Source organism: Misgurnus anguillicaudatus, chromosome 4 (assembly GCF_027580225.2).
Source record: "Misgurnus anguillicaudatus chromosome 4, ASM2758022v2, whole genome shotgun sequence".
In the NCBI taxonomy this organism is placed as follows: Eukaryota; Metazoa; Chordata; class Actinopteri; order Cypriniformes; family Cobitidae; genus Misgurnus; species Misgurnus anguillicaudatus.
In genome coordinates this window covers 15,382,954-15,405,181 of record NC_073340.2, presented here as the reverse complement: position 1 = coordinate 15,405,181, position 22,228 = coordinate 15,382,954, and the positions used below count along the sequence as shown (strand labels likewise).

The 22,228-nt window shown below is 37.6% G+C and overlaps 1 protein-coding gene across 1 annotated transcript in view; it reads left to right on the top strand.

Moving 5' to 3' along the window:
• Positions 1–22,228, top strand: part of waplb (WAPL cohesin release factor b) — a 56,144-nt gene that overhangs the window by 14,998 nt on the left and 18,918 nt on the right. Inside the window, exons 4-10 of the mRNA XM_055175620.2 lie at positions 2,864–3,192; positions 6,245–6,366; positions 12,439–12,534; positions 16,828–16,989; positions 18,064–18,200; positions 18,307–18,418; positions 18,549–18,776. Of these exons, the coding sequence (XP_055031595.2) occupies positions 2,864–3,192; positions 6,245–6,366; positions 12,439–12,534; positions 16,828–16,989; positions 18,064–18,200; positions 18,307–18,418; positions 18,549–18,776 (1,186 nt within the window). The remainder of the gene's footprint in view (positions 1–2,863; positions 3,193–6,244; positions 6,367–12,438; positions 12,535–16,827; positions 16,990–18,063; positions 18,201–18,306; positions 18,419–18,548; positions 18,777–22,228) is intronic.

Below are 22,228 nucleotides of genomic sequence, written 5' to 3'. Positions count from 1 at the left end.
CGCTAAAAAATATCCAAAGAATTTTGATATTTTTCCTATTTAAAACTTCTTCTGTACTCTTCTGTAGTTACATTGTTTACTAAGACGGACAGAAATTTAAAAGCTGCGATTTTCTAGGCAGATATACTATACTCTCAAATTGGCGTAATAATCAGTGACTTTGCTGATGTAACATGGCTGCAGCAGGCGTAGTGATATTACGCACTGCCCGAAAATAGTCCCCTTGGTTACTTTCAGAGGTGTAAAGAGTAGCTGAAAGCCCTACTTGAGTAAAAGTACAAATTCCTTACTGTAAAAATTACTCCACTACAAGTTACAAGTCACCAATTTAAATACGACTTGAGTAAAAGTATTAAAGTAACCCAATTTAAAAGTACTCAAGTATTTTTACTCGTACTGAATGTTGGCTCAAAGATGCACTAGTCATCAACACAAAGAGACATTGTAGGTCAGTGAAAACTAAGAAAGTTTATTTATGAGGTTTTATTTCCTAATATAAAAAAGAAATCAAACACCTCAAAATTTTGACCTGGCAGAACAAACACAGATTAAACATTGTCATAGTCTTTTGATTAAAATTTAATTTAGTTTAAGTCATATTTTTGTCATCTGAATTGATTTAGTTTTAGTCTAATTTTATTCAACATTACATTTTATTTAAACCCATTTAATTTTAGTCTAGTGTCATTGTGTATTTGAATGTGCCATGCTGAAAAATATATAGCCTAACTTTGTGATATAAATATATGGTAACACTTTACAATAAGGTTCATTAGTTAACATTAGTTAGCTACATTAGTTAACATTAACTAAAAATGAACTGCACTTAGCATTTATTAATCTTTGTTAATTTTAATTTCAACAATTACTTATACTTCATTAAAATCTTGTTAACATTAGTTAATGCACTCTGATCTAACATGAACAAACAATTAAATCTTACATTTTTATTAACTAACATTAACAAAGATGAATAAATAATGTAACAAATGTATTGCTCATGGTTTGTTCAAGTTAGTTAATACATTAACTACTGTTAACTAATGAACCTTATTGTAAAGTGTTACCAAATATTCTTATAGGCCTAAAGATATAAAAAGATATAATTTTAATATTTAAAAAATTCCAGTAAACTAAAATTACACTAACAGAAATATGATAATGCATATTAAAAACAGGAAGTTGTTCATTCGAATGATTAATTGAAAACGCATGTAGTGCGTAACACCACTATCTCACATTAAGTGCACATTTAGTCATGCATCCCTCTTTACAGTAAATACATTACAGCATACTTGGTTAAATTTGAGGACAGTGAAATTGTACACTTGTTATCAATCTTATAATGTACTTAAGTTACTTGAGCAATCAGTACAGGACATCGCTGGTTTATTTTGGCTTATATAGTAAGTTATATCAAGTTATGTAACTTACCAGCTTAGGTTAGCTAATAAAGTAGCATCAGAGTATATAAAACATTTGTGCTTGCCTTTGAGTTGCGGGATGACCCAATCGCACTTCACTTTTGTTTGATTGTAGCATCACATGTTTAACAAAGGGTCCCTTGACAGAAGCAAATGTGATATGCATCCATATGTTTGCTTTTTATCTCGTCTCTCAGATAAGACGCTAACTTTTCTCTACAGTTTATGACATACGCAGCACGCAGATGTCCCGCTACGGTGGCTCAACGCAAGCCATTCAGTGTTTGACATCAAAATACCGCGAGACCAGACTTCCCATATGCATTTGATTCGCTCTCGCAGTACTTTGATTTCATTTCATACGATTGCCCTGCGTAGCGCCAATGAAGTCCCTCAGTTGTGTGTGTCCGTCTAACCTCGCGACCACAGATTCTATCCATCATCACTCTCTGACACTTTCGTTTCGTTTTTATTTGACGAATAAACAATGTAGCGAGTAACGTTAGGTGTCATTTCAAATGTAGTGGAGTAAAGAGTACAAATACCCAATCAAAAATGTAATTGAGTAGAGAGTAAAAGTTGCTTATATTTTTGATACTCAGTACAAGTACAAAGTAACCAAAAAAATACTTAAGTACAGTAACGAAGTACATTTACTTGAGTACTTTACACCTCTGGTTACTTTCAATGGCAGGGGACTATTTGGCAAAGTCCTTGATTATTACGTCAGAATGAGAGTGTAGTTCCTAACCATATCTGTTTAGAAAATCACAACTTTTAATTTTCTGTCGGTCTTAGTACACAATGTAACTACAGAAGAGTCAAGTTTTAAGTAGGAAAAATATTGAAACTCTTTGGATATTTTTTGCGTGATGCTAATGATCTAATCAGATTTAATGAATTGTGCTGAGCTATGCTAAAAGTGCTAGCGCCAGACCTGGAGATCAACTGAATGGATTCCAAAACGGTAAGAATAAAATATTTAACTCTAGGGGAGCTGGAAAATTAGCAAATTTTCAAAAAAAGTGGAGTGTCCCTTTAAGACCATTTTACGTCAATGATTATATATGACAACAAAATAGCATAAAAGTACAATCTTTTCTAAGAACACAACAAAGATTTTTAAGGGGAAACTTTACCTGTTTGAACATAATCTATTTTTTAAGCTTTAAATTATTTTTTGATAAGAAGGTAGATAATGAATGAAACAAGTAGTTTGGGGAGATGAGACCGCCAAACTCGAACACCCACATTTGCACCACAGCTCCAGACATTAGTCAAAAGTATTTCTTAGAAGGCATTTAACATTACTATTTATACTGCTATAAATATTTACTTAGTTCAGTTTATAATTCATCGCTTCTCGCTTTCTACTTCACCCATGTGATTTGATGTGCACATGTGAGCAGTTCTGACCTTTGGACTGTTTTGATTTCTAGTCGACCCGGACCCACGCAAAGCAAAGTGAAGAGCAGCAAACTGGAGCTTTTCGGGTTTGATGATAAAGACACTCTGGCTGAGGGTGATGATGACTCTTCAGGCTGCTCCAAGTACAGGATTAAATACTTTGGCTTTGATGACCTGAGTCCGAGCGACAGCGAAGAAGAGGAAGGATCTTTTGAAAGGAAGACAGCCAAGAGAAAGGATGAGATGAGCACATCAGGGCCGATGATTTCAATGGAGTTGAATGTAGACAGTCTTCATCCCAGAGAGACACAAAATGCTCAGAGCAGTCATGGGTCAGGTCAGAGTCACAGACTCAAAGACGGTCAGTATATATAATACACCCACACACACACTTATGCTTTTGGCTATGGTTGCTGTTATTGCATGCGTTGGTAGCAAACATTTTGATTTAATGCCAGAAATATAATCGACACAAGTTTGTGAATGCAAATCCACAAGCAATTTATTTAATTGTATTGTAAGAAAATATAGCAAAAAAGCATCTTTCTCTGACATTTTAAAGTGCTTTCACACCACCAACATGCTGGATATATAAGGCATGCATTCCTCTATGCTGGTGGCTATTTTGATTGCATTTTACATTGATCAAAACATTATCGTTCAGCAAAATTAATTCCCATTTAAATGCTAGTGTGACGTCTTCATGAACGCAAACGCATCATGTAAATTGTTTCTGGGATCAGTCCCATAAAGGGGAAATAGTGATGTTGCTGTATCATTTACGGAACGCTTTCTGTGCGAACAAAAGTCAGAAACTATGCCGTAAGGTGCATGTTGTTGTGAGGACCCACATGTCATCGCAACAAAAAGTTATGGTTCAGCTCTTTGACACATGGTGTTTTAAATGCCATCGAGATCAGAGAGCTCGTCACTTTCCGTGCTGAAATAAGAGATTGATCGCCAACATCATGGTGCGATTTTTCTGGAGGGATGGGGTGATTATCCACCCTCTGGTTATTACCTCACCTAAAGGATTATTAGGAACACCTGTTCAATTTCTCATTAATGCAATTATCTAATCAACCAATCACATGGCAGTTGCTTCAATGCATTTAGGGGTGTGGTCCTGGTCAAGACAATCTCCTTAACTCCAAACTGAATGTCAGAATGGGAAAGAAAAGTGATTTAAGCAATTTTGAGCGTGACATAGTGGTTGTTGCCAGACAGGCCGGTCTGAGTATTTCACAATCTGCTCAGTTACTGGGATTTTCACATACCACCATTTCTAGGGTTTACAAAGAATGGTGTGAAAAGGGAAAAAACATCCAGTATGCGGCAGTCCTGTGGGCGAAAATGCCTTGTTGATGTTAGAGGTCAGAGGGTCGATCGATTCAAGCTGATAGAAGAGCAACTTTGACTGTAATAACCACTCGTTACAACTGAGGTATGCAGCAAAGCATTTGTGGAGTCACAACACGCACAACCTTGAGGCGGATGGGCTACAACAGCAGAAGACCCCACCGGGTACCACTCATCTCCACTACAAATAGGAAAAAGAGGCTACAATTTGCACAAGCTCACTAAAATTGGACAGTTGAAGACAGTAAAAATGTTGCCTGGTCTGATGAGTCTCAATTTCTGTTGAGACATTCAGATGGTAGAGTCAGAATTTGGCATAAACAGAGTAGGAACGTGGATCCATCATGTCTTGTTACCACTGGATGTTTTCTTGGCACACTTTAGGTCCTTTAGTGCCAATTGGGCGTCATTTAAATGCCACAGCCTACCTCAGCATTGTTTCTGATCATGTTTATCCCTTTATGACCACCATGTACACATCCTCTGATGGCTACTTCCAGCAGGATAATGCACCATGTCACAAAGCTCAAATCATTTCAAATTGGTTTCTTGAACATGACAATGAGTTCACTGTACTAAAATGTCACCACAGTCACAGATCTCAACCCAATAGAGCATCTTTGGGATGTGGTGGAACGGGAGCTTCGTGCCCTGGATGTGCATCCCACAAATCTCCATCAACTGCAAGATGCTATCCTATCAATATGGGCCAACATTTCTAAAGAATGCTTCCAGCACCTTGTTGAAGCAATGCCATGTAGAATTAAAGCAACACCAAAGAGTTTTTTTTACCTTAAAATAACATTTCCAAAAAAGGTTCAGTCGTTCATCCACTTAAAAGAGGGTGAACAGCACTTTCACATTCGTTTTGCAGCCATCTATCGGCCAAAACGGAACTAAAGAAGTTTTCAAACGTCGGGTCGCGGTCCTGTAGTTCAAGTGAAAAATACAAAAACTTGCTTTACGGCAGACCTACACTCCAATAAGAGCCAGCTATGCTGCAGTATTTACGACAGTGGTAATGGACAATTACGCTTCTAACCTCTAGGGCGAGCAAAGAGCAAAAAACTCTTTAGTGTTTCTTTAAGGCAGTTCTGAAGGCAAAAGGGGGTCAAACACAGTATTAGTATGGTGTTCCTAATAATCCTTTAGGTGAGTGTATATCCCAGCCTCAGATAAATTATTGTTTAATCCCTGGTGGGGACAAATTGCCCCCCCCCATGATTAATGATCATTAAATGGCCTAAAATAAAGAATTTAAAGGGGACATTTAATGAAAAACTGACTTTTTCCCTGTTTTTGTGATGTCAAAAGGGATCTTATTATAATAATACTGCCCCTTAATCTTTACTTTCCAACCATGACACACATCACTTGATTGGTGGACAAAAAGAAGCAAGGGCTACACTGTCATGACCGCAACCTTCTTAAAACTGATGGCATTAATCCGAACGCGTCATCAAAATTTCCTGCGTGCCAACCTCTCTAGTGCAAGGAAATGTCAGAGCCACGCATATTACAAACTCGTATACGAGGAAGAGTCTGAATCATATGCATTATAAGTTCTGGTGCTAGAAGGAGTCCATGCCGCGCGCATTCAGGTCCGAGAAAGAGTCTAAGAAACCCCCAATTTAGTCCGTGCGTGCGAGAAGGAATCCGCGCGTTACAAGCTCTCTCGGTCAAAGTGATGCCCAAAAAAAACCCTGTCATGCGAGGAAAAGCACACAATGCGTTTATGTGAAAGTATAATGATAAAAATAATAACCATCATCAACTATAGTCATGAAAGCCTGCTATTGGCGATATGTCTGACGATCGCCGATACACGATACTATCGGCACAATCCTAGTGTGAACGCATGCACAGATAAACCATTAGCAGTGTGAATAAGCCAAAATTAAACAAATTCTGGGGACATTTTTAGTAATCTGTGTGTGAAAAAAGTTTCATAGTTTGAACTGTCTGCACAGTGTAAAGATCCTCTTTTAAGAAGCCCTTATTGAGACCCAGACACACAGCTAATGGATGAATGAATGCTGTTTTACACGGTTTAGATCCTATGGAGATACCTGAAGTCTACCCCACCTCCATGACCGAGACAACCTGGAAAGCTCAGGTGAAACCTCAGGAGAAAGTCAAGGACAGCAGTCGGAAGATCTTCAGTGGGCCCAAGAAGGTGAGGCGCGAACACCTGTGCTCCATTCTGCTCTTCTTTCCCATTAGTCAACTGATTTTGTTTTTGAAATGTTTATTATTGTGTTTCGGGAAGATTGTGTACACCAAGCATCATTTCATTTAGAGCGGAGGAATTGCATTGCTCATTTCACCAGTAAATGGGCCCATCATCCAAAGAAATGACATTTGATTTGTTGTCCTTTGGTTTATTTATACTAGCAGGAGTATAGTGGAAGGAGCATTAGGCTGCTGTCATCTGCTTGGCTTTTATCTGTAATGTCAGTAATGTTGTTATCTCTCTCACCCCTGCTGTCAGCTCAGCCATTATAAAGCGCCTGCTCTATATGTACAAACCACTCTGGAGTCATGATTGATTCACAATTTTAAACATAAAATTATTTAAACCCGCCTTTGTGACCAAGGGTGGCCTATTATATTGTTTTTATTTTTATTTTAAAGTTTATGCAAGTACGAGAAGGCCATTGCTGCTTAAATTCGCATCATTAAGATGTGTCAGTCAGATTAATTTGTTGTCGTGCTGTGGCCTGGTTTATGATGTCCTCGTAACAAGAAAACATCAATGATGCAAAACGCCTGTGTGTGTGTGTAAGCAAGACACAAAGCCCGTTTTACTCTGTTTTTTGTATCTTTTATCTGACCAAATAATGGCTGTGTTACAGCCTTTTTAGTTATTGCTTGGCACAGTTTTCATGTGTCTTCAGTAAAGTGCATTTTTAGTTTCATGGTGTCATTTAAAGAACCACATCCCTGTATCTCAAAGCCCTGTTTTTGTTCATGTCAATTTACATGTGGTTTCCATGCTTACTACAGTCTACTACTTATTTTACAATTCAACTGTTCGTGAAGTTTGTTATTTCTTTTGGAAAGGTGATGCATCAATGATTATTCTTCCCACGCAGTTTTATTAATTGCGATGGCCCAGTGGCTTTTTGCCATGCATTTTTGGTTTCGTGTCACAGTGATGCAGCCTACAACAGTGAACTGATTGCGGATAAATTATTCCAGACTGCAGCTACCGTTTTAATCTGGAGAGCCTTTTTGTTTCTGTTTTCTGAGCTCTTAAAAACTCGATGTTTATGATATTTAAAGCTAATTTAATTAGAGCGCATGGCTGTTAGTGCACAGGTGCTGGAGGGTTTTTATAATCTTTCAGCATCGTCATTTGTTCACAGCTGTGCCAAATGAGTGTGACGGCTTGTAAACAGAAGCTGAAGTCAAAACTGTCTCATTATTCCAGCGTGGGCTGAGCGTATCTGAACATACCCAGTAGTTTTTGTTACTTCATTCATCTGAGTCTCCTGTAAAATACCATCTGTCAAACACAGGGACTTTTCACTTGTTTAAACACAACATAGTCATTAGACAAAGGCTTTTTTCAGGATTTTTTGACATTTTTTACACTGTTGTTGGCAGTGTTTAGGGTTCATAATTACTAGCGTACAGTGCACGTGACCCAAATTCTATAATCAAAATAGTACACGAGCACTGTATGCGCATTGCCAGATTTTTGTACCCACGCAAGCAGGGCTCCAGACTAACTTTTTTCACTAGGAGCACAGTGGCCCCCAACAAAAAATTTTAGGGGCGCAACCAGAAAATTTAGGGGCACACACCATAAATCAACATGCTAACCAAATATTCACATTTCTACTAATTTCCAATGTATTACTAATAAATACTTTAATGATAGATGCAGAAAGTACAACGTGCTGTTTTCAAATTCAGTATCACATCACAAAAAAAGGTCATGTGCGACGATGTAAAATTCAGTGGCACACTCTCAAATTTTGTTGCAAATTTGGTGGCAGTCTGGAGCCCTGATGAGCACATCGCACATGCACATTTTATTTTATTTTTATTTGCGGTAATTTGTTTATCCACAAGATGACAACTGAGCCCTGGGTGCGTAAATTTACAAAATAAGGTGGAAATATCTTTGCAACAGATATGTGAGATTTTGCAACTTGTCGAAATGTGCATGAGTCAGATGAAGTATACTTTTCAATGTTGTGTGTATGACTGTAAAAAATGAACTTTACCCCATCCTTAAAGGTCACGTTCGAAGATTGAAGCCTTGATTGTGTTTATGGTGCCTAATATAACATGTTCATATTTTGTGTGTTAAAATTTTTACACAATTTACTTATCTCTATAGCGCTGTTTTCACTGTCCTAAAAATGGGTTAATGTCTCCCTTGTTCTATGAAGTCCCTCCTTCAGAAATACGTAAAGAGTTCTGATTGTGTAGCTTGTTTAGTGTGTTGTGATTCGACAGCAGCTTAGCTTTGCAGAGCCGTTTGAGCTTAGCTGGCGAATGATGTATTCCTGTGGGCGGAGTTTAGTCTAAAACTCTTATATTGACGTCATTCAACCGGGAAGTAAAGGGCTGTAGTACAAACCGGCCGTTCACTTTAGGCTTTAAAAAACGAATTCTGTAAAAAAAAATATATATGTGTGTATATATATGTGTGTATATATATATATATATATATATATATATATATATATATATATATATATATATATATATATATATATATATATATATATATATATATATATATATATATATATATATATATATATATATATATATATATATATATATATATATATATATAGCTTGGCATTGAACTTGAAGTTTTATAATTTTGCAGGCATTACTTATGCTCTAACAGCAACCTTACACGACAACTAAAGTTTAAAAAATGGGACCTTTAAAACCCTAGAAATATTAAAATTGCAGCATTTAGCTAACGTCATCTGCAGTATGTTAGCCAGCTAGATTACATCACATTTTATTAAAGCAGAACTTTTGATATTACCCAATTAAGTTTGAAAAGAAATACAAAACATATAAATTTGACATGAATGTGAAATCATTGGAACGGATGCATTGGCCTCAAAGGATAAGAGTTACATCAACTTTCTTTCTTTATTTCTGAGTCCTACTGATCGTCGCTAAAGTGTACAAACCCAGTTAAGAAGAAAGTAGGCTGTCGTTTTGAACTAGCTTCTAAACATCCAACTTCGTTAGTTACAAAGTCTTTTTTTAATGTTGTAAACTCAGAATGTCATGTGTCAACATGCTGCTAGTGTTTAGCCCCCACAAATAACCAGAAGGAACACAATCGTGAATGAGCAGGGCTTAGCTTTTTTCAGAGACACACTATGTTGCTCAGGGTGACTCAATGTGCCGATTACAGACAGAAAGGCCAACAGGACTAGATAGGTCTGAAGTCTTATTTGGCAGTGCCATATCCAAACTTCAGAGCTGTTTTCCAACTCTAGAGAAAGTCTTTAGGGGACAGACCCTCTGGACGCTTCTAACCCAGCATGATGAGCTCTGTACGGGGTGGAGCCCGACTTTTACTCCCCGCTAGCTTGAAGAACACTTCTTAATTACAGAAGATTAAAACCAGTCTCCTGCAGAGGAGCTTTCATAGCCAGCCTTTTTCTCTTTTCATTATTATTAATAAGCCAACCTCAGTCTTGTCCAACGTGCTGTTTTAGCGTCTCATACGGCTGCCAAGTTCACTTTTATCAGCCCCTCCTCCCTTGGCCGTTTGCGCACCGTCAGTCCCTGCTGTTTGACTCAATCTGGCATTCTCTGCGAGTCGTTCATATACGAAGCGTTCCCGCAGTCTGCTTTGAACGCGCTCCTGCTGAGACAAATGACCTACGCTTCGATTCACACACCGCCAACACAAACAAGCCGAGAGATGTAGCACTTCATAATGACTTTTAATTACAGACTTGATTACAGTGTGAGGGGAATAAAGGCATCTTTGTACATAAAGTGTAGCAGAAGGTTGGGTATTAAATAGTATTTACAGACAATTATCTTCACGATTGGTGTTTTTGTATAATAGGGATTTATTCTCGGGTTGGTTTGATCAATTCCAACCCCCAAATGTGTTTCTTCACATTGTATTACTTGGCTCTGGGCCATCTCCTGTTTGCTTTAACGCGAGTCCCATCACAAGTGCTATTGGCAGCTTTTTACCAATGTTTAAGTAACTGATTGCAAAACATGGATTGTGTTGTTTGTTTTGTAGTCTGTAAATTTAACTCACTATTGCTGATGCTTTGGGTTAAAGTCCTTAACTCCAGTCATTAAATTTTGCAGTGTAATGTCCTGGACCACACATGAATGATTATGCTTGTAAATAGGGCTGCACGATTAATCAAAAAAAGAATCACAATCTTTAATCATACATAAATGCAATCTTCTTTATAAATGACAGCGATTCACTTGCATATACAGTATTTCCTATATTCACATGCTACATTCAAATGTTTACGTATTTACATTACAACTATTCAAGATGCTGTATCAGTCAAAGTTGCTCACACTCACACACGTAGACATTATATACATAGACGCCTCATGGCATTTTGGAATGTAATCCAGCGTCGCCACCATATTGGTTGGGTCTCCTCCCTCTATGCCATAGATATGTACACTAGATGTCACCTTGGCTAGGGCATTCATTGGAACGAATGCGTCAAATGGAGCCGCCATCTTGAAACAGGGGAGCCCTGCATCAGCATCATTGTTAGGCAAAGGTCCATAAAATCACCATAAATCATCATAAATGCAATTTCTACTTTTTTTTTTCATTTCATGTAAAGTTTTGATATGAAGAAAATCTCCTTTTTCTAAATATAATGCATAGTGCTAGGAGGCCTAACATCCATACGCAGCACAAAAGCCCATGAATTCAAAGTACAGGTGGAGATGGTAGCATTACCTAGCTACTTCCTATGACAAGACCCCTGTTCCAAGATGGCGGCAGTTTTGACGCATACTTTGAATCCCAAGGCGACATTTAGTGTATATATCTATGACTCTATGCTAGCACCAGAGTCAATGGAGAGCGAGCAGCTATGCCAGTATTTTGTGCAGATTACAGTAGCAAAATCCGGTGCATTATTGATACCAGATCGCATGGGATTACCTATCACAAGTAAGAATGAAAAATAATTTTGGTTTTATTTTGCCATTTTATAATATTATGTCATCGTAATTAACGTTACTTACGTCACGCGTAACCAAACCGTGTGAAAATCCGGTAAAAATTTAGGGAGTTATGATTATTGTAGTTTGGGATACACCTTCCTCAGTAGAAATAAATGCATTTGGGGACCCATCCAAGATGGGGGTCATGTTGATATGTCAGCTTCAATAGGCAGCATCAGTCTATGAGGCGTCTACGTATATAATGTCTATGCTCACACAGTGTAAACTCAAAACATATTCATTCATATTCAATCAGACTAGATCGTTTCTCTTTCTTCTCTTTAGCATGGGAGGGGGCATTGTAACATGCTTGTGTTCCTTCCTGAAGCCTCAAAATGTTGATCGTTTGGTGTTTTAAAGGTTTTGTGTTTTTTAAGTTTTAACGTTGGCCAGTTTGAGTGTACAAAAAGCACAGGTGCAATTTATTTTAATTATTATTATATTTTTTGATGTAATTTTTTATTGTTTATGTTTAACAGCTAACACTTTAAGTCAATAAGGAAATAATAAGGAAAATAGACTTTTTAGACTCTTTTATTATAACTAAAAGTCCTGTGTAGCACATTTTTACTTGAGTGCAATAAATGTTTTTGTTGAAAAAATGAGAATCGTGTTAGAAAAATCGCAATATAATTTCTCATGTAGAGAGAAAAAAAACGTGATTTACATTTTAGCAATAATCGAGCAGCCCTACTTGTAAATGCTTGAAACTTTTTTTAAAGGATTATTTTTAAAGGCCTCCTAATGTAAAGGTATATTTCAAAATTGTATTTCTACAGTATTGTCCCTTGAGGATATGTAATAAAATGGTTTCTGAAATGTGAAGGGTGTACTCACTTTTGTGAGATTGTGTATGTGTATCTGTACACACACAAAAGGAACTGGCACTTCTGTTAATTGACCTTACGCAATAAATGTAATGCAAATAATAGTCCCACCTCATTTACCAGCAGACTCTCTGTGGTTGAAAACCAAACAAACAAACCAAACTGTGACTCAGTCTAACAATGTGTTTTTATGCTTTCTGCAGTCACCTACTAAAGCTGTGTATAATGCAAGACACTGGAACCAGCCAGAGGCTGAAGACCTGCTCCCCCCACCTCCATCACGATCTCAGGCCCCTCCAGTGAGTACAACATCTACACTCATAAGAACAAACACGGGTCACTCCAACTCATATACTGAACGGCAATGTTTATACTCACCCATATGTGAAAACTCCTACCTCTTGGACTCACACATTTTTGCTCTCGTTTCCTTCTAAGTTATGTCTTTCAGGGGACCAATGAGCCATTAGGCTGTAATAGTTAAAGCGATAGTTCGCCTTAAAATCAAATTTTTACCCCCAGGGCATCCAAGATATAGGTGACTTTTTCTTCAGGAGAACACAAATGTTGATTTTTAACTCCAATCGTTTCAGTCTGCCAGTCATATAATGCATGTCAATGGTAACAAAATCTGCAAGAGTAACAAAACATGCACAGACAAATCCAAATTAAACCCTGGGGCTCGTGACCACACACTGATGTCCTAAGACACGATACGATCGGTTTGTACGAGAAACTGTATATATATATATATATATATATATATATATATATATATATTTTTTTTTTTTTACCTCTAGTACACCATTATGTCCAACGGCAATGAGAGCGCTGCTGCTTTTGATTTTATGGCAGGTTGCGAACCAACTTCATAGGTGCATACCACCACCTACTGTTGTATCGGGTGCACGGCATCTGCTGCGTGTACACAGCAGCGTTAATAGCTATTGGTCCTATTGGATTTTGTTTAATAAAGTTGTACACATTCCCTGGTCCATGTGTTTATAAAACACTTTGGGTAAGTTTACGATGCATTCAGCTGTAAAAAAATATTGCTGTACTTTTAATTCCGGTCAATACATTTTAAAATCTATCTGTTTCACAGATTGTAGCCTAAATTATGTTTGTAGAAAATACACAAAATGATTACAGATTCCATCCCGGTCATAGCTATTGGTTATAGCTGAAAGTCATTTCAGAGGAAAGTCATTTCGGATGGAGTTCAGGTTATTACATTTTAATGAAAGCTTATGAAGGCAAACAGTTTTTATCTGTAGAATGATGTTCCCTGTTCATGCACAATAAGATCAGGAGCGTATATTAAGAAAATAGGTCGATTTTGGTTTCATGTTAAATGAAATCGCTTGTGCAAACACTGCACCATTATGTGCTTCTCTTCCTACCCTCACTTTCTCTCTCTTAACATTTATCAATCTAAAAAATCAGTCTCACTCAAATAATAGGACCACGTCTGCTGCCCCTGGTTAAGCCTAGTGTAATGTTAAGCCGCCTTTCCATGGCACATGACTTTTGAACATGACATTTTTATATTTAAAGGCGTTATAGAAATAAAATGAAAAACTGTTAATTTTTTGTAATCTCTCTTCTCTTCCGGTTATATGGTATGGCAGGTGGGCGGGGTCCGGGAGAAGATCGCTGCAATTAGCCTTCCATTTCATGGCAACTTTAAAGAGACACTTCACTTTTTTGAAAATAGGCTCATTTTCCGGCTCCCCCGGAGTTAAACATTTGATTTTTATGGTTTTGGAATCCATTCAGCCGATCTCCGGGTCTGGCGGTACCAATTTTGCATAGCTTAGCATAATCCATTGAATCTGATTAGACCATTAGCATCGTGCTCAAAAATGACCAAAGAGTTTAAATATTTTTCCTATTTAAAACTTGACTTTTCTGTAGTTACATTGTGTACTTAGACTGACGAAAAATTAAGAGTTGAATTTTTCTAGGCTGATATGGCTAGGAACGGCGTAATAATCAAGGATTTTGCTGCTGTACAATGGTTGCAGCAGGTGCAATGAAATTACGCAGTGCCCAAAAATAGTCCCCTGCCATTTGAAAGTTACTAAGGGAACTATTTCAGGTGCTGCATAATATCATTGCATTTTTTTGGGGTGGGGGGGCAATGCTAACGGTCCAATCTGATTCAATGGATTATGCTAAGCTATGCTAAAAGTGGTCCCGCCAGACCTGAACATCGGCTAAATGGATTCCAAAACAGTAAAAAACTAATATTCAACTCTAGAGGAGCTGAAAAATGAGCTTATTTTAAAAAAAAGTGGAATGTTAATACTAACTTAGGGCTGCACGATAAATCGCATGTGATTGTGCACGCGCATCCTGTCAGTAATGCCGGTTCCTTGATTAGTAGTAAATCGTCATCAGCTGTTTTCAGATGGAGCGGCATTTACTACACAGAGCCGTAGTTCACTGACATTCGGGGTAATTTCGCATTAATTATCACGTATGTATCTCCTGCGATATGTATGTAATATGGCCCAACTTGTCAGGGAAATACGGCTCTGTGTAGTAAATGCCGCTCCATCTTAAAGCAGCATATGGCGATTTACTACTAATCAATGAACCGGCATTACTGACGAGATGCACGTGATATCGCATGCAATTTATCGTGCAGCCCTAATATTAACACAAAAATATTAAACTAGTAATTTATTACTTGTCACCAAGCAATAATTTTTATAGGATTCAAGTGTTACTTGTAACAAAATTGATTTATAATTTAACCTCACACGTTTTTTGGATTGGAATATGCTAAAAAGTATGTCAGACATGTTTGTCCCGTTGCATGCAGCACAGTCGCTGAAGTAATTTTTTTTGCACATTTAAAGTTCGTATTGAATCTGAAAATGTCACATATGCAGGTGATCGCAACTGTACGCAGCCATTGTGAGACTTTTCATAGGAAATGAATGACTTTCAGTTTAATGACCATTATTTGTCAAGTGCAATTTAAAGGCAGCATTATACATGTAAACAGATACACTACACCTCAGGTGTAGGTGTGAGCAAAAATTTGTTGTTTTTGGGTGTGTCTTTTAAAATGCAAATGAGCTGATCTCTGCACTAAAGGGCAGTGCCGTGGTTGGATAGTGCAGATTAAAGGCGCTCTAAGCGAATTGAAGCGTTTTAGACCATAAAACATTTTTTGTTACATACCGGAAACATCTCCTCACTATCTGCTTGCTGCCTGTCCGCTGATCAAACTGTAAAAAAACGCGATCTCTGTAGACAGCCCAGGCTTCACAAACGGCAATATCAACAAGTGGCCAAACCTAGCATCACATAACAAAACAAAGTATTCCAGCCAATAAACGACAAAAAGGATTGGGGGGTGGGGCGCGTTCATGAAAGCCCGGAAGGGAGGGGGAGGAGTTAGCTACGCTCCGTCTGTTTGAAAACACTTTCAAACGTCAACAATAACTAACGTCTCGCAGATTCGCTTAGAGAGCCTTTAAGGGGCGGTATTATCTAGTGCTGCACAATTAGTCGCATCGCAATCGCGATGTCAGCTTGTGCGATTATATGACAGCAAAATGTTGCAATTATATTAAATAAATGTGTGGACTTGTTCACACAAACTTTCTGATAACAGTTTGATGATTTTCCTTGCTGTTTAAAAAAAGAAAGAAAAACGAACAAAAAAGGCAGTGCACGTGTGGCATGCACGTGTGTGGTGTGCGTCGTCACTTATACCAGAGCGAAGATGGATGCAGAGGAGGTTGACAGTGATCTGGTAGCTAAAAAAAAAACTCTACGTCTGTTGTATGGCGGTATTTTGGATTTAGGATTACTGACACTGAGCAGTTGCTACATCACGTGGCAATACGAAAACATTTCTAGTTTTACAAAAACACACATTTTAGCATTATAACTGTGTGTGGATTTTCCTTAAAACCCATCAAGTTGACTCATGATACCATTTAGTATAATCGCACATCACAATATTAGCATCAATAACCGCAATGGGAAAAATTACCCAAATCGTGCAGCCCTAGTATTATCCCCTTCTGACATCACAAGGGGAGCCAAATCCATGACCTGTTTTTTCACATGCTTGCAGAGAATGGTTTGCCGGAACTGAGTTGCTGGGTTGTTCTTTTTCACGTTTGCTGGGTTGATGGAAGCACTGAGGACCCAATTATAGCATTTAAACATGAAAAAAAATCAGATTTTCATGAAATGTCCCCTTTAAACTGTTTGTGATCGTTCTCGTTAGCTCATTACCTCAATTTCTCTGATTCCTATGATCAAAATTATAGATTTGGAGTTTTCGAAACGGGTCATTATTAATTTAAGTATGTGATGGTTGGTCATCTTTGAAGTGGGTTTGCTGGTTTTATTTAGCAGCATTGCCGTTTGGTCATTAATTCGGCATTTTAACAGCTTGTCCGCTCCAGGAGGGCTCTATAATGTTCTTTAGCTCTATCTTTAGTTATTGTTACATAAGAAGAAGTGGGTTGGTTGTTGGCAGGTGTGTAAATCACAGGGATACTGAGCATTTAAACATGCAGCTTTGCTTTAATTCAGAGTTGTTGATTTTTTTTTTTGCACAGGCCGCTTCGTCAGGAGGCAGCAAGGAGGCAATCCCGCACAAGGACGATGGTCTGTTCAAAGCTCCTGCACCTCCTCCTAAAGTCATCAAATCTGTCACCATCCCCACAGAGCCCTACCAGGACATGGTCACTGCGCTAAAGTGTAGGAAAGAACATAAAGAGGTGAGAGCAGCCATCCCCTTTTGATGTCACACAATGCAGAGACTAGCATGGATTTCACTCAAAAATGCATTTCGTTTATGCATCAGTAAATGCAAATGACTTTTTAAACACTCCTTTCATCTGTCATTGATCAAACAAACTGAAAAGTACATCCCAAACACACACCATTGGAAGTCAATATACAAATGGCCTACATATAGTTTGCTCTGCACAATAAACTATAGTGGGAGAAAATATTTAATATATAAAGTACTTCACCTTCACTAAGTTTGAAGGGTGTAGTATCAGAGTTTCAAACTGTTAAGTCGCTTTTAAGCAGCTGAATGTTTTGATGTAAAAGCACGTACCATTTCAGTCATCTAAGCTACTGGCTTTCTGCTGAGACTAAATATTTGCTATGCGCTACACATTTGAATATTTGGCAACTTTCTAGCAAAGACTCGAGCAGGAGCCAATTAAATTTGAAAGTCAATGGCATGGAACCAATGATAAAGGCGTAAGGCTTAATCTTAATATGCAGACAAAGTAGTGCAGCTGTTTTTGAATGAATCTTGAATTTCAATGACTCAAAATGGCAGCATGCTAAAAACCTTGGCATGAAAGCTGTTTTAATATAGTAATACACAATGATCAGTATGTGTCCAAAAGGCAGTGATGCCAGATAAATCCTAGAATAGTAAAATGGCATTGTGTAACCCACGCACATTTCGGCCTTCATCTCGCACTGCCGACTGAGCCAAGCTTGGATTTCTGCTCTTTGTTACTGCTGGATGATGGCAAAAAAATCACCACAATTTCTTGCAGTTTTGAGAGCTTTATTACCACAAACATCGATCTAAATGTAAAAATAAAGTAAAAAATCATCAGAAACACTAAAATGTACCAATAAAATAATGACAGATTAAACCATAAAAATCCAAGCCACAGCACTTGCAGAATTGGAATGTTGTGGATATACTTCTGTGAATATGCAGATAATGTTTCAATAGGGAACATAACGCAGTAATGCTTTTTGTTGTTAATACACCATATTTTATTGCATATTCTCACAGAAATGTGTTTCTTTTTGCTCAGTTGTACACCGTTGTCCAGCATGTGAAGCACTTCAATGACGTGGTTGAGTTTGGTGAGAATCAGGAGTTCACAGATGACTTTGAATATCTCGCCACAGGTCTGAAGAGCGGACAGCCCCTTAACACACGCTGCCTTAGGTATACAAAACATATTTTTTGTATTCACCAATATTTACCCTGTGAGCTCATACTTGATTATATTTGCATTGCATGCAGTATCTTATATGAATATCTCTTTGTGTAGTATTATTAGCTTGGCCACACGTTGCGCCATGCCCAGTTTCAGGATGCACCTGAGGGCTCATGGGAAAGTGGCTCAGGTCTTTAAAACCCTCAGTGATTGCTCTCAACACCCGGTAAGTTTAGTTTTCTTTGAAAGTTAAGACATTTTTACTTTAAGCCACGGATTGTTTTATTAGCTCATTACTGAAATATTAACTCTAAACCACTCTTTAGGTTTCATGATTTGTTCTGGTTTGTCCTCAGAATCTTGCTCTGTGTACGGCTTCGCTGATGTACATTCTCAGCAGAGATCGCTTAAATATGGATCTGGATCGGGCCAGTCTGGACCTTATGATCAGGTTACTGGAATTAGACCAGGACAAAACCAGAGCCGAACAGCTGACGGCAAAGGAAATGAACAAAGTAAAAGAGAAGATTCGGAAACTTTGTGAAACTGTACACAATAAGCATCTTGACCTTGAGAACATCACGGTAAACTTGTGTTCCTTTCACACTTTCTTATTCTGCTTTTATCTTTCTCCAGTATGGTGCACTGGTTTGTTTACTCCTAAAACTTTTTCTGTCTTGGTTTTGCCATGCATTTTTTTTAAACTAACCCCAGCATAAAAAGGAAAGTCGTCCCAAATTCTGCCTTTGTGATGGACTATGTGGGGAAGAGATTGTTTTAAAATTTATATTCTGTCTCTGCTGCCTCTAGTGGATACACTTACATGTCTTAAGTTAGTAAAGTTTGTTTCTGCTGACCCGGTTGGTCTAGTAGATTTGTATTCACCCAAGCAAAATTTTTCATGACACCATCAGGAAACTTTATAAATATTATTATTTGGAAATTTTGTGTGTTAGAAAAAAATACTGTTTTCTTAGTAATAATCTAATATTTGAATGAAGAATAGTATTTGTAGACAGCACGTCTGTTTGGGGTAATTTAACTATGCAGTTTATTACCTCTAAATTTTTTAATTGCCACTAAAAGATGAAAGTTCTACAGCTCTATAACATAACAATGACAGCTGTAAAACCTTAAACATGTTTGCTAGAAAATTATGCCACAGGGTTTAAAATATTTAAGCGTGATTTGTACTTTTGCGTCGGTAGGTTACAGGTCAGTTTTCATATATACTTCTGCGTATAATTACACCTGCAGATCGCTTGTAGGCAATGCGATGCATAGTCGACGATTGTTTAAATTAACGATCAATCAATCGAATAATCGTTAACCGTAATAGTGCAATAAGCCTTTACAGCAGTGGCATAAAGCCAATGACATAAAAATGTGCGTAAAAATGCCAGCTTCCTCACGCGAATTAAAATATTTTATTTTGTCTAAATAACATGCTAGTGGGATTGTAAATTGAGTCAATGTAGTTGGTGTTTTGATAAAAATCATCAATTTAATCTCTTAATGAAATATAATGACTAATAGACACAGTATAACTCCGCCTCATAACGGGCACTCCGCACAGTCGGATGAAAGTCTGTGCGTCCATGACAAAATAAAAGTTTAATTATCATCAAGTGTTATTTTTCTAGTTGTTCACCTCCCTTTCCGAGTCATTGATACACCGCTTGTTGCAATTATATCCAAGAAGCACACGAAGGGCACTTTTCCTGTTGTCACCTTTACTTTCAGCAAAGATCCTTATATTACGGAGATTTCAACCTTCTATTAGAAAACACATATAGCGTGTAGCGCTTCAGCCAGTCAATAATGATGATCAGTGATATATGCTGCGGGCGTTCAGATTGTAACGACAGTCAGTTTCAGTTTACATTTTAGATTCTTCCCAGAATTAAAGATTACATTTTAATCTGTTCATTAAAAATGGCTTCTGGGCTCCTTCCCTGTGTAAAGCAGCGTTAGCAGCGTTGCTATGCTAATCTTGCAGGCTTCCCTGAAGAGGGTCTTTGCTTTGAGTATCCTAACGGTATTTGCATTTTCGGCATCGGACCCTCTTAGATTCACTGCGGATGCCATTTTGTTGCGTTAGCAGCCAGCCTCGTCTCAAATGAGGTTAAAAAGCCCAGGTGTGTGTTTGTCATCGAGCATAGTTTGTGATCATGGCTAGTTTAACTTCTGCACGCTTGTTTAATTTTTTTCACCAGCTGTGTATGTGCTTTGCGCAGGCGCCGCACACACGTGCTTGCTTTTTCAACAATCGTTACGTTTTATTGATTTAATTCTTATCGACAATTAATCGAAGATCGATTAATTGTTAACATCCCTAGAAGCAACCGTAGTGATTGAAGTAAAAAACAGCACCTTTGTTGCAGCTTGAGTTGTTAAATATTGCCCCTTAACTTGGTCCATCTTTGTTTTACCGTTGCAAGCATAAGTGGGTATGAGGAAATACGACACAGATTTTTTTTTTACCAGATATGAGTAGTTCTAGCAGACCAATCACAGCGAATTTTGGTTCGTGAAGAACTGATGCGCTGTTATATTTTTGGAGAGGCGTGCATTAAGCTATGTCAGACAATCGATGCAGACATGGTCTGAAATTAACATGCACCAAATGCGGGTAAAAATCAGCTGTGGTGGGTAACATTGTCAAATCACTAGCCACTTTGGCGGGTTACTTTTTATAAATTATGTTCAATCGTTAATTTCTTTGTAAAGGTCATGTTAACCAAATTTGCACAGTTTTAGCGCCAATACTTAAATCATCTAAACACAAAAAGCCTCTGGCTTACTTGAACAAACCCGTCTCTAGTGTTGTCAAAATTATTCATACTGAAAATCTAAACCGATTCCAATACTCGTGTCCCACTCGCTCTCTCTTTTTTCTCTCAAATGATAAGTGGACGTGCACACACACACACGCGGCACGTGAACGCAGTGCCAACAAAGCTCCGGCTCTTCTCACTTATCTCGTTCCCTCTGGTTTAACAGTACTTGGAAGAAAGAACTGATTTTAATGATCAAAGATGTCCCTTTTTTGCTTGTAATTAAAGTTAATACAATCCCCTCAAAGTTATCAGAGCATGTTTTAGCTGACAAGAAAATACTTTGACTGGCCAAAAGTAGATTAACCTAGATACAGTTGTGCTTTAAGTTCACACAATTTTTAAAATGGTCATTTATTAACCCTCTTGTCACTTCAGTTATATTCATTTTTACATTTGCACTACAATCTGTTAAAGAACAAAAACCAATACATACAAAATAGCAATGCAAAAGTATTTGTTCATCTTTTTTGCTGCAAAATAATAAAACACAACTTTTCATGTTTGATAATATTAAGATAAAACGTTTCATTTTAATTCGTAAATGTAATGTTAATTCCAACATTTACTAATACACTAATAAATGCTTTAGAAGTGTATTTCATTGTTAATCATATTAACAAATGGGCTTTTATTGTAAAGTATTACTGTAACTTTCAATCTTTCTTTAAGTTTTAAAGGCCTGAAGAAAACCAAAATATTTGTATTTTGATTAATAGTGTGATTCATTTTGTTATAGCATCAGACACAAGTTGTGGAAAATAAATCTGCAAAATTGTACAGAATACCATTAATTTAAAGGTGTAGTATAGAGGTTTGAAATCCCAGTATCTTGACAATACTACCCATCACTACGCAACAAACAACGGCCTGCTAGACTCAAACATAAAAATGTGGCGATACTTAGGTGGGGTTACTAACCCCAGCGTAAAAAGGACCCCAGCGTCCCAAAGCTTCATGGGTTATTTTTCTGTGACGTGCTTATTAAAACAAGATGCATTATTTTTGAACTAACAACAAACCTTTTGTGGCAGTACAGTACAATTCAGTACTGATTGACACAAGTGGCAGTTTCATCAGCTGACTTGACCAAGGCACCGGGCCAAAAGAACTTCATTATTGTCAAACCTGCACTTTAATGTTCGAGATGTGTAAATCATTTATAAAATTCCAGACCTTTAACACAAGAACTGACAACA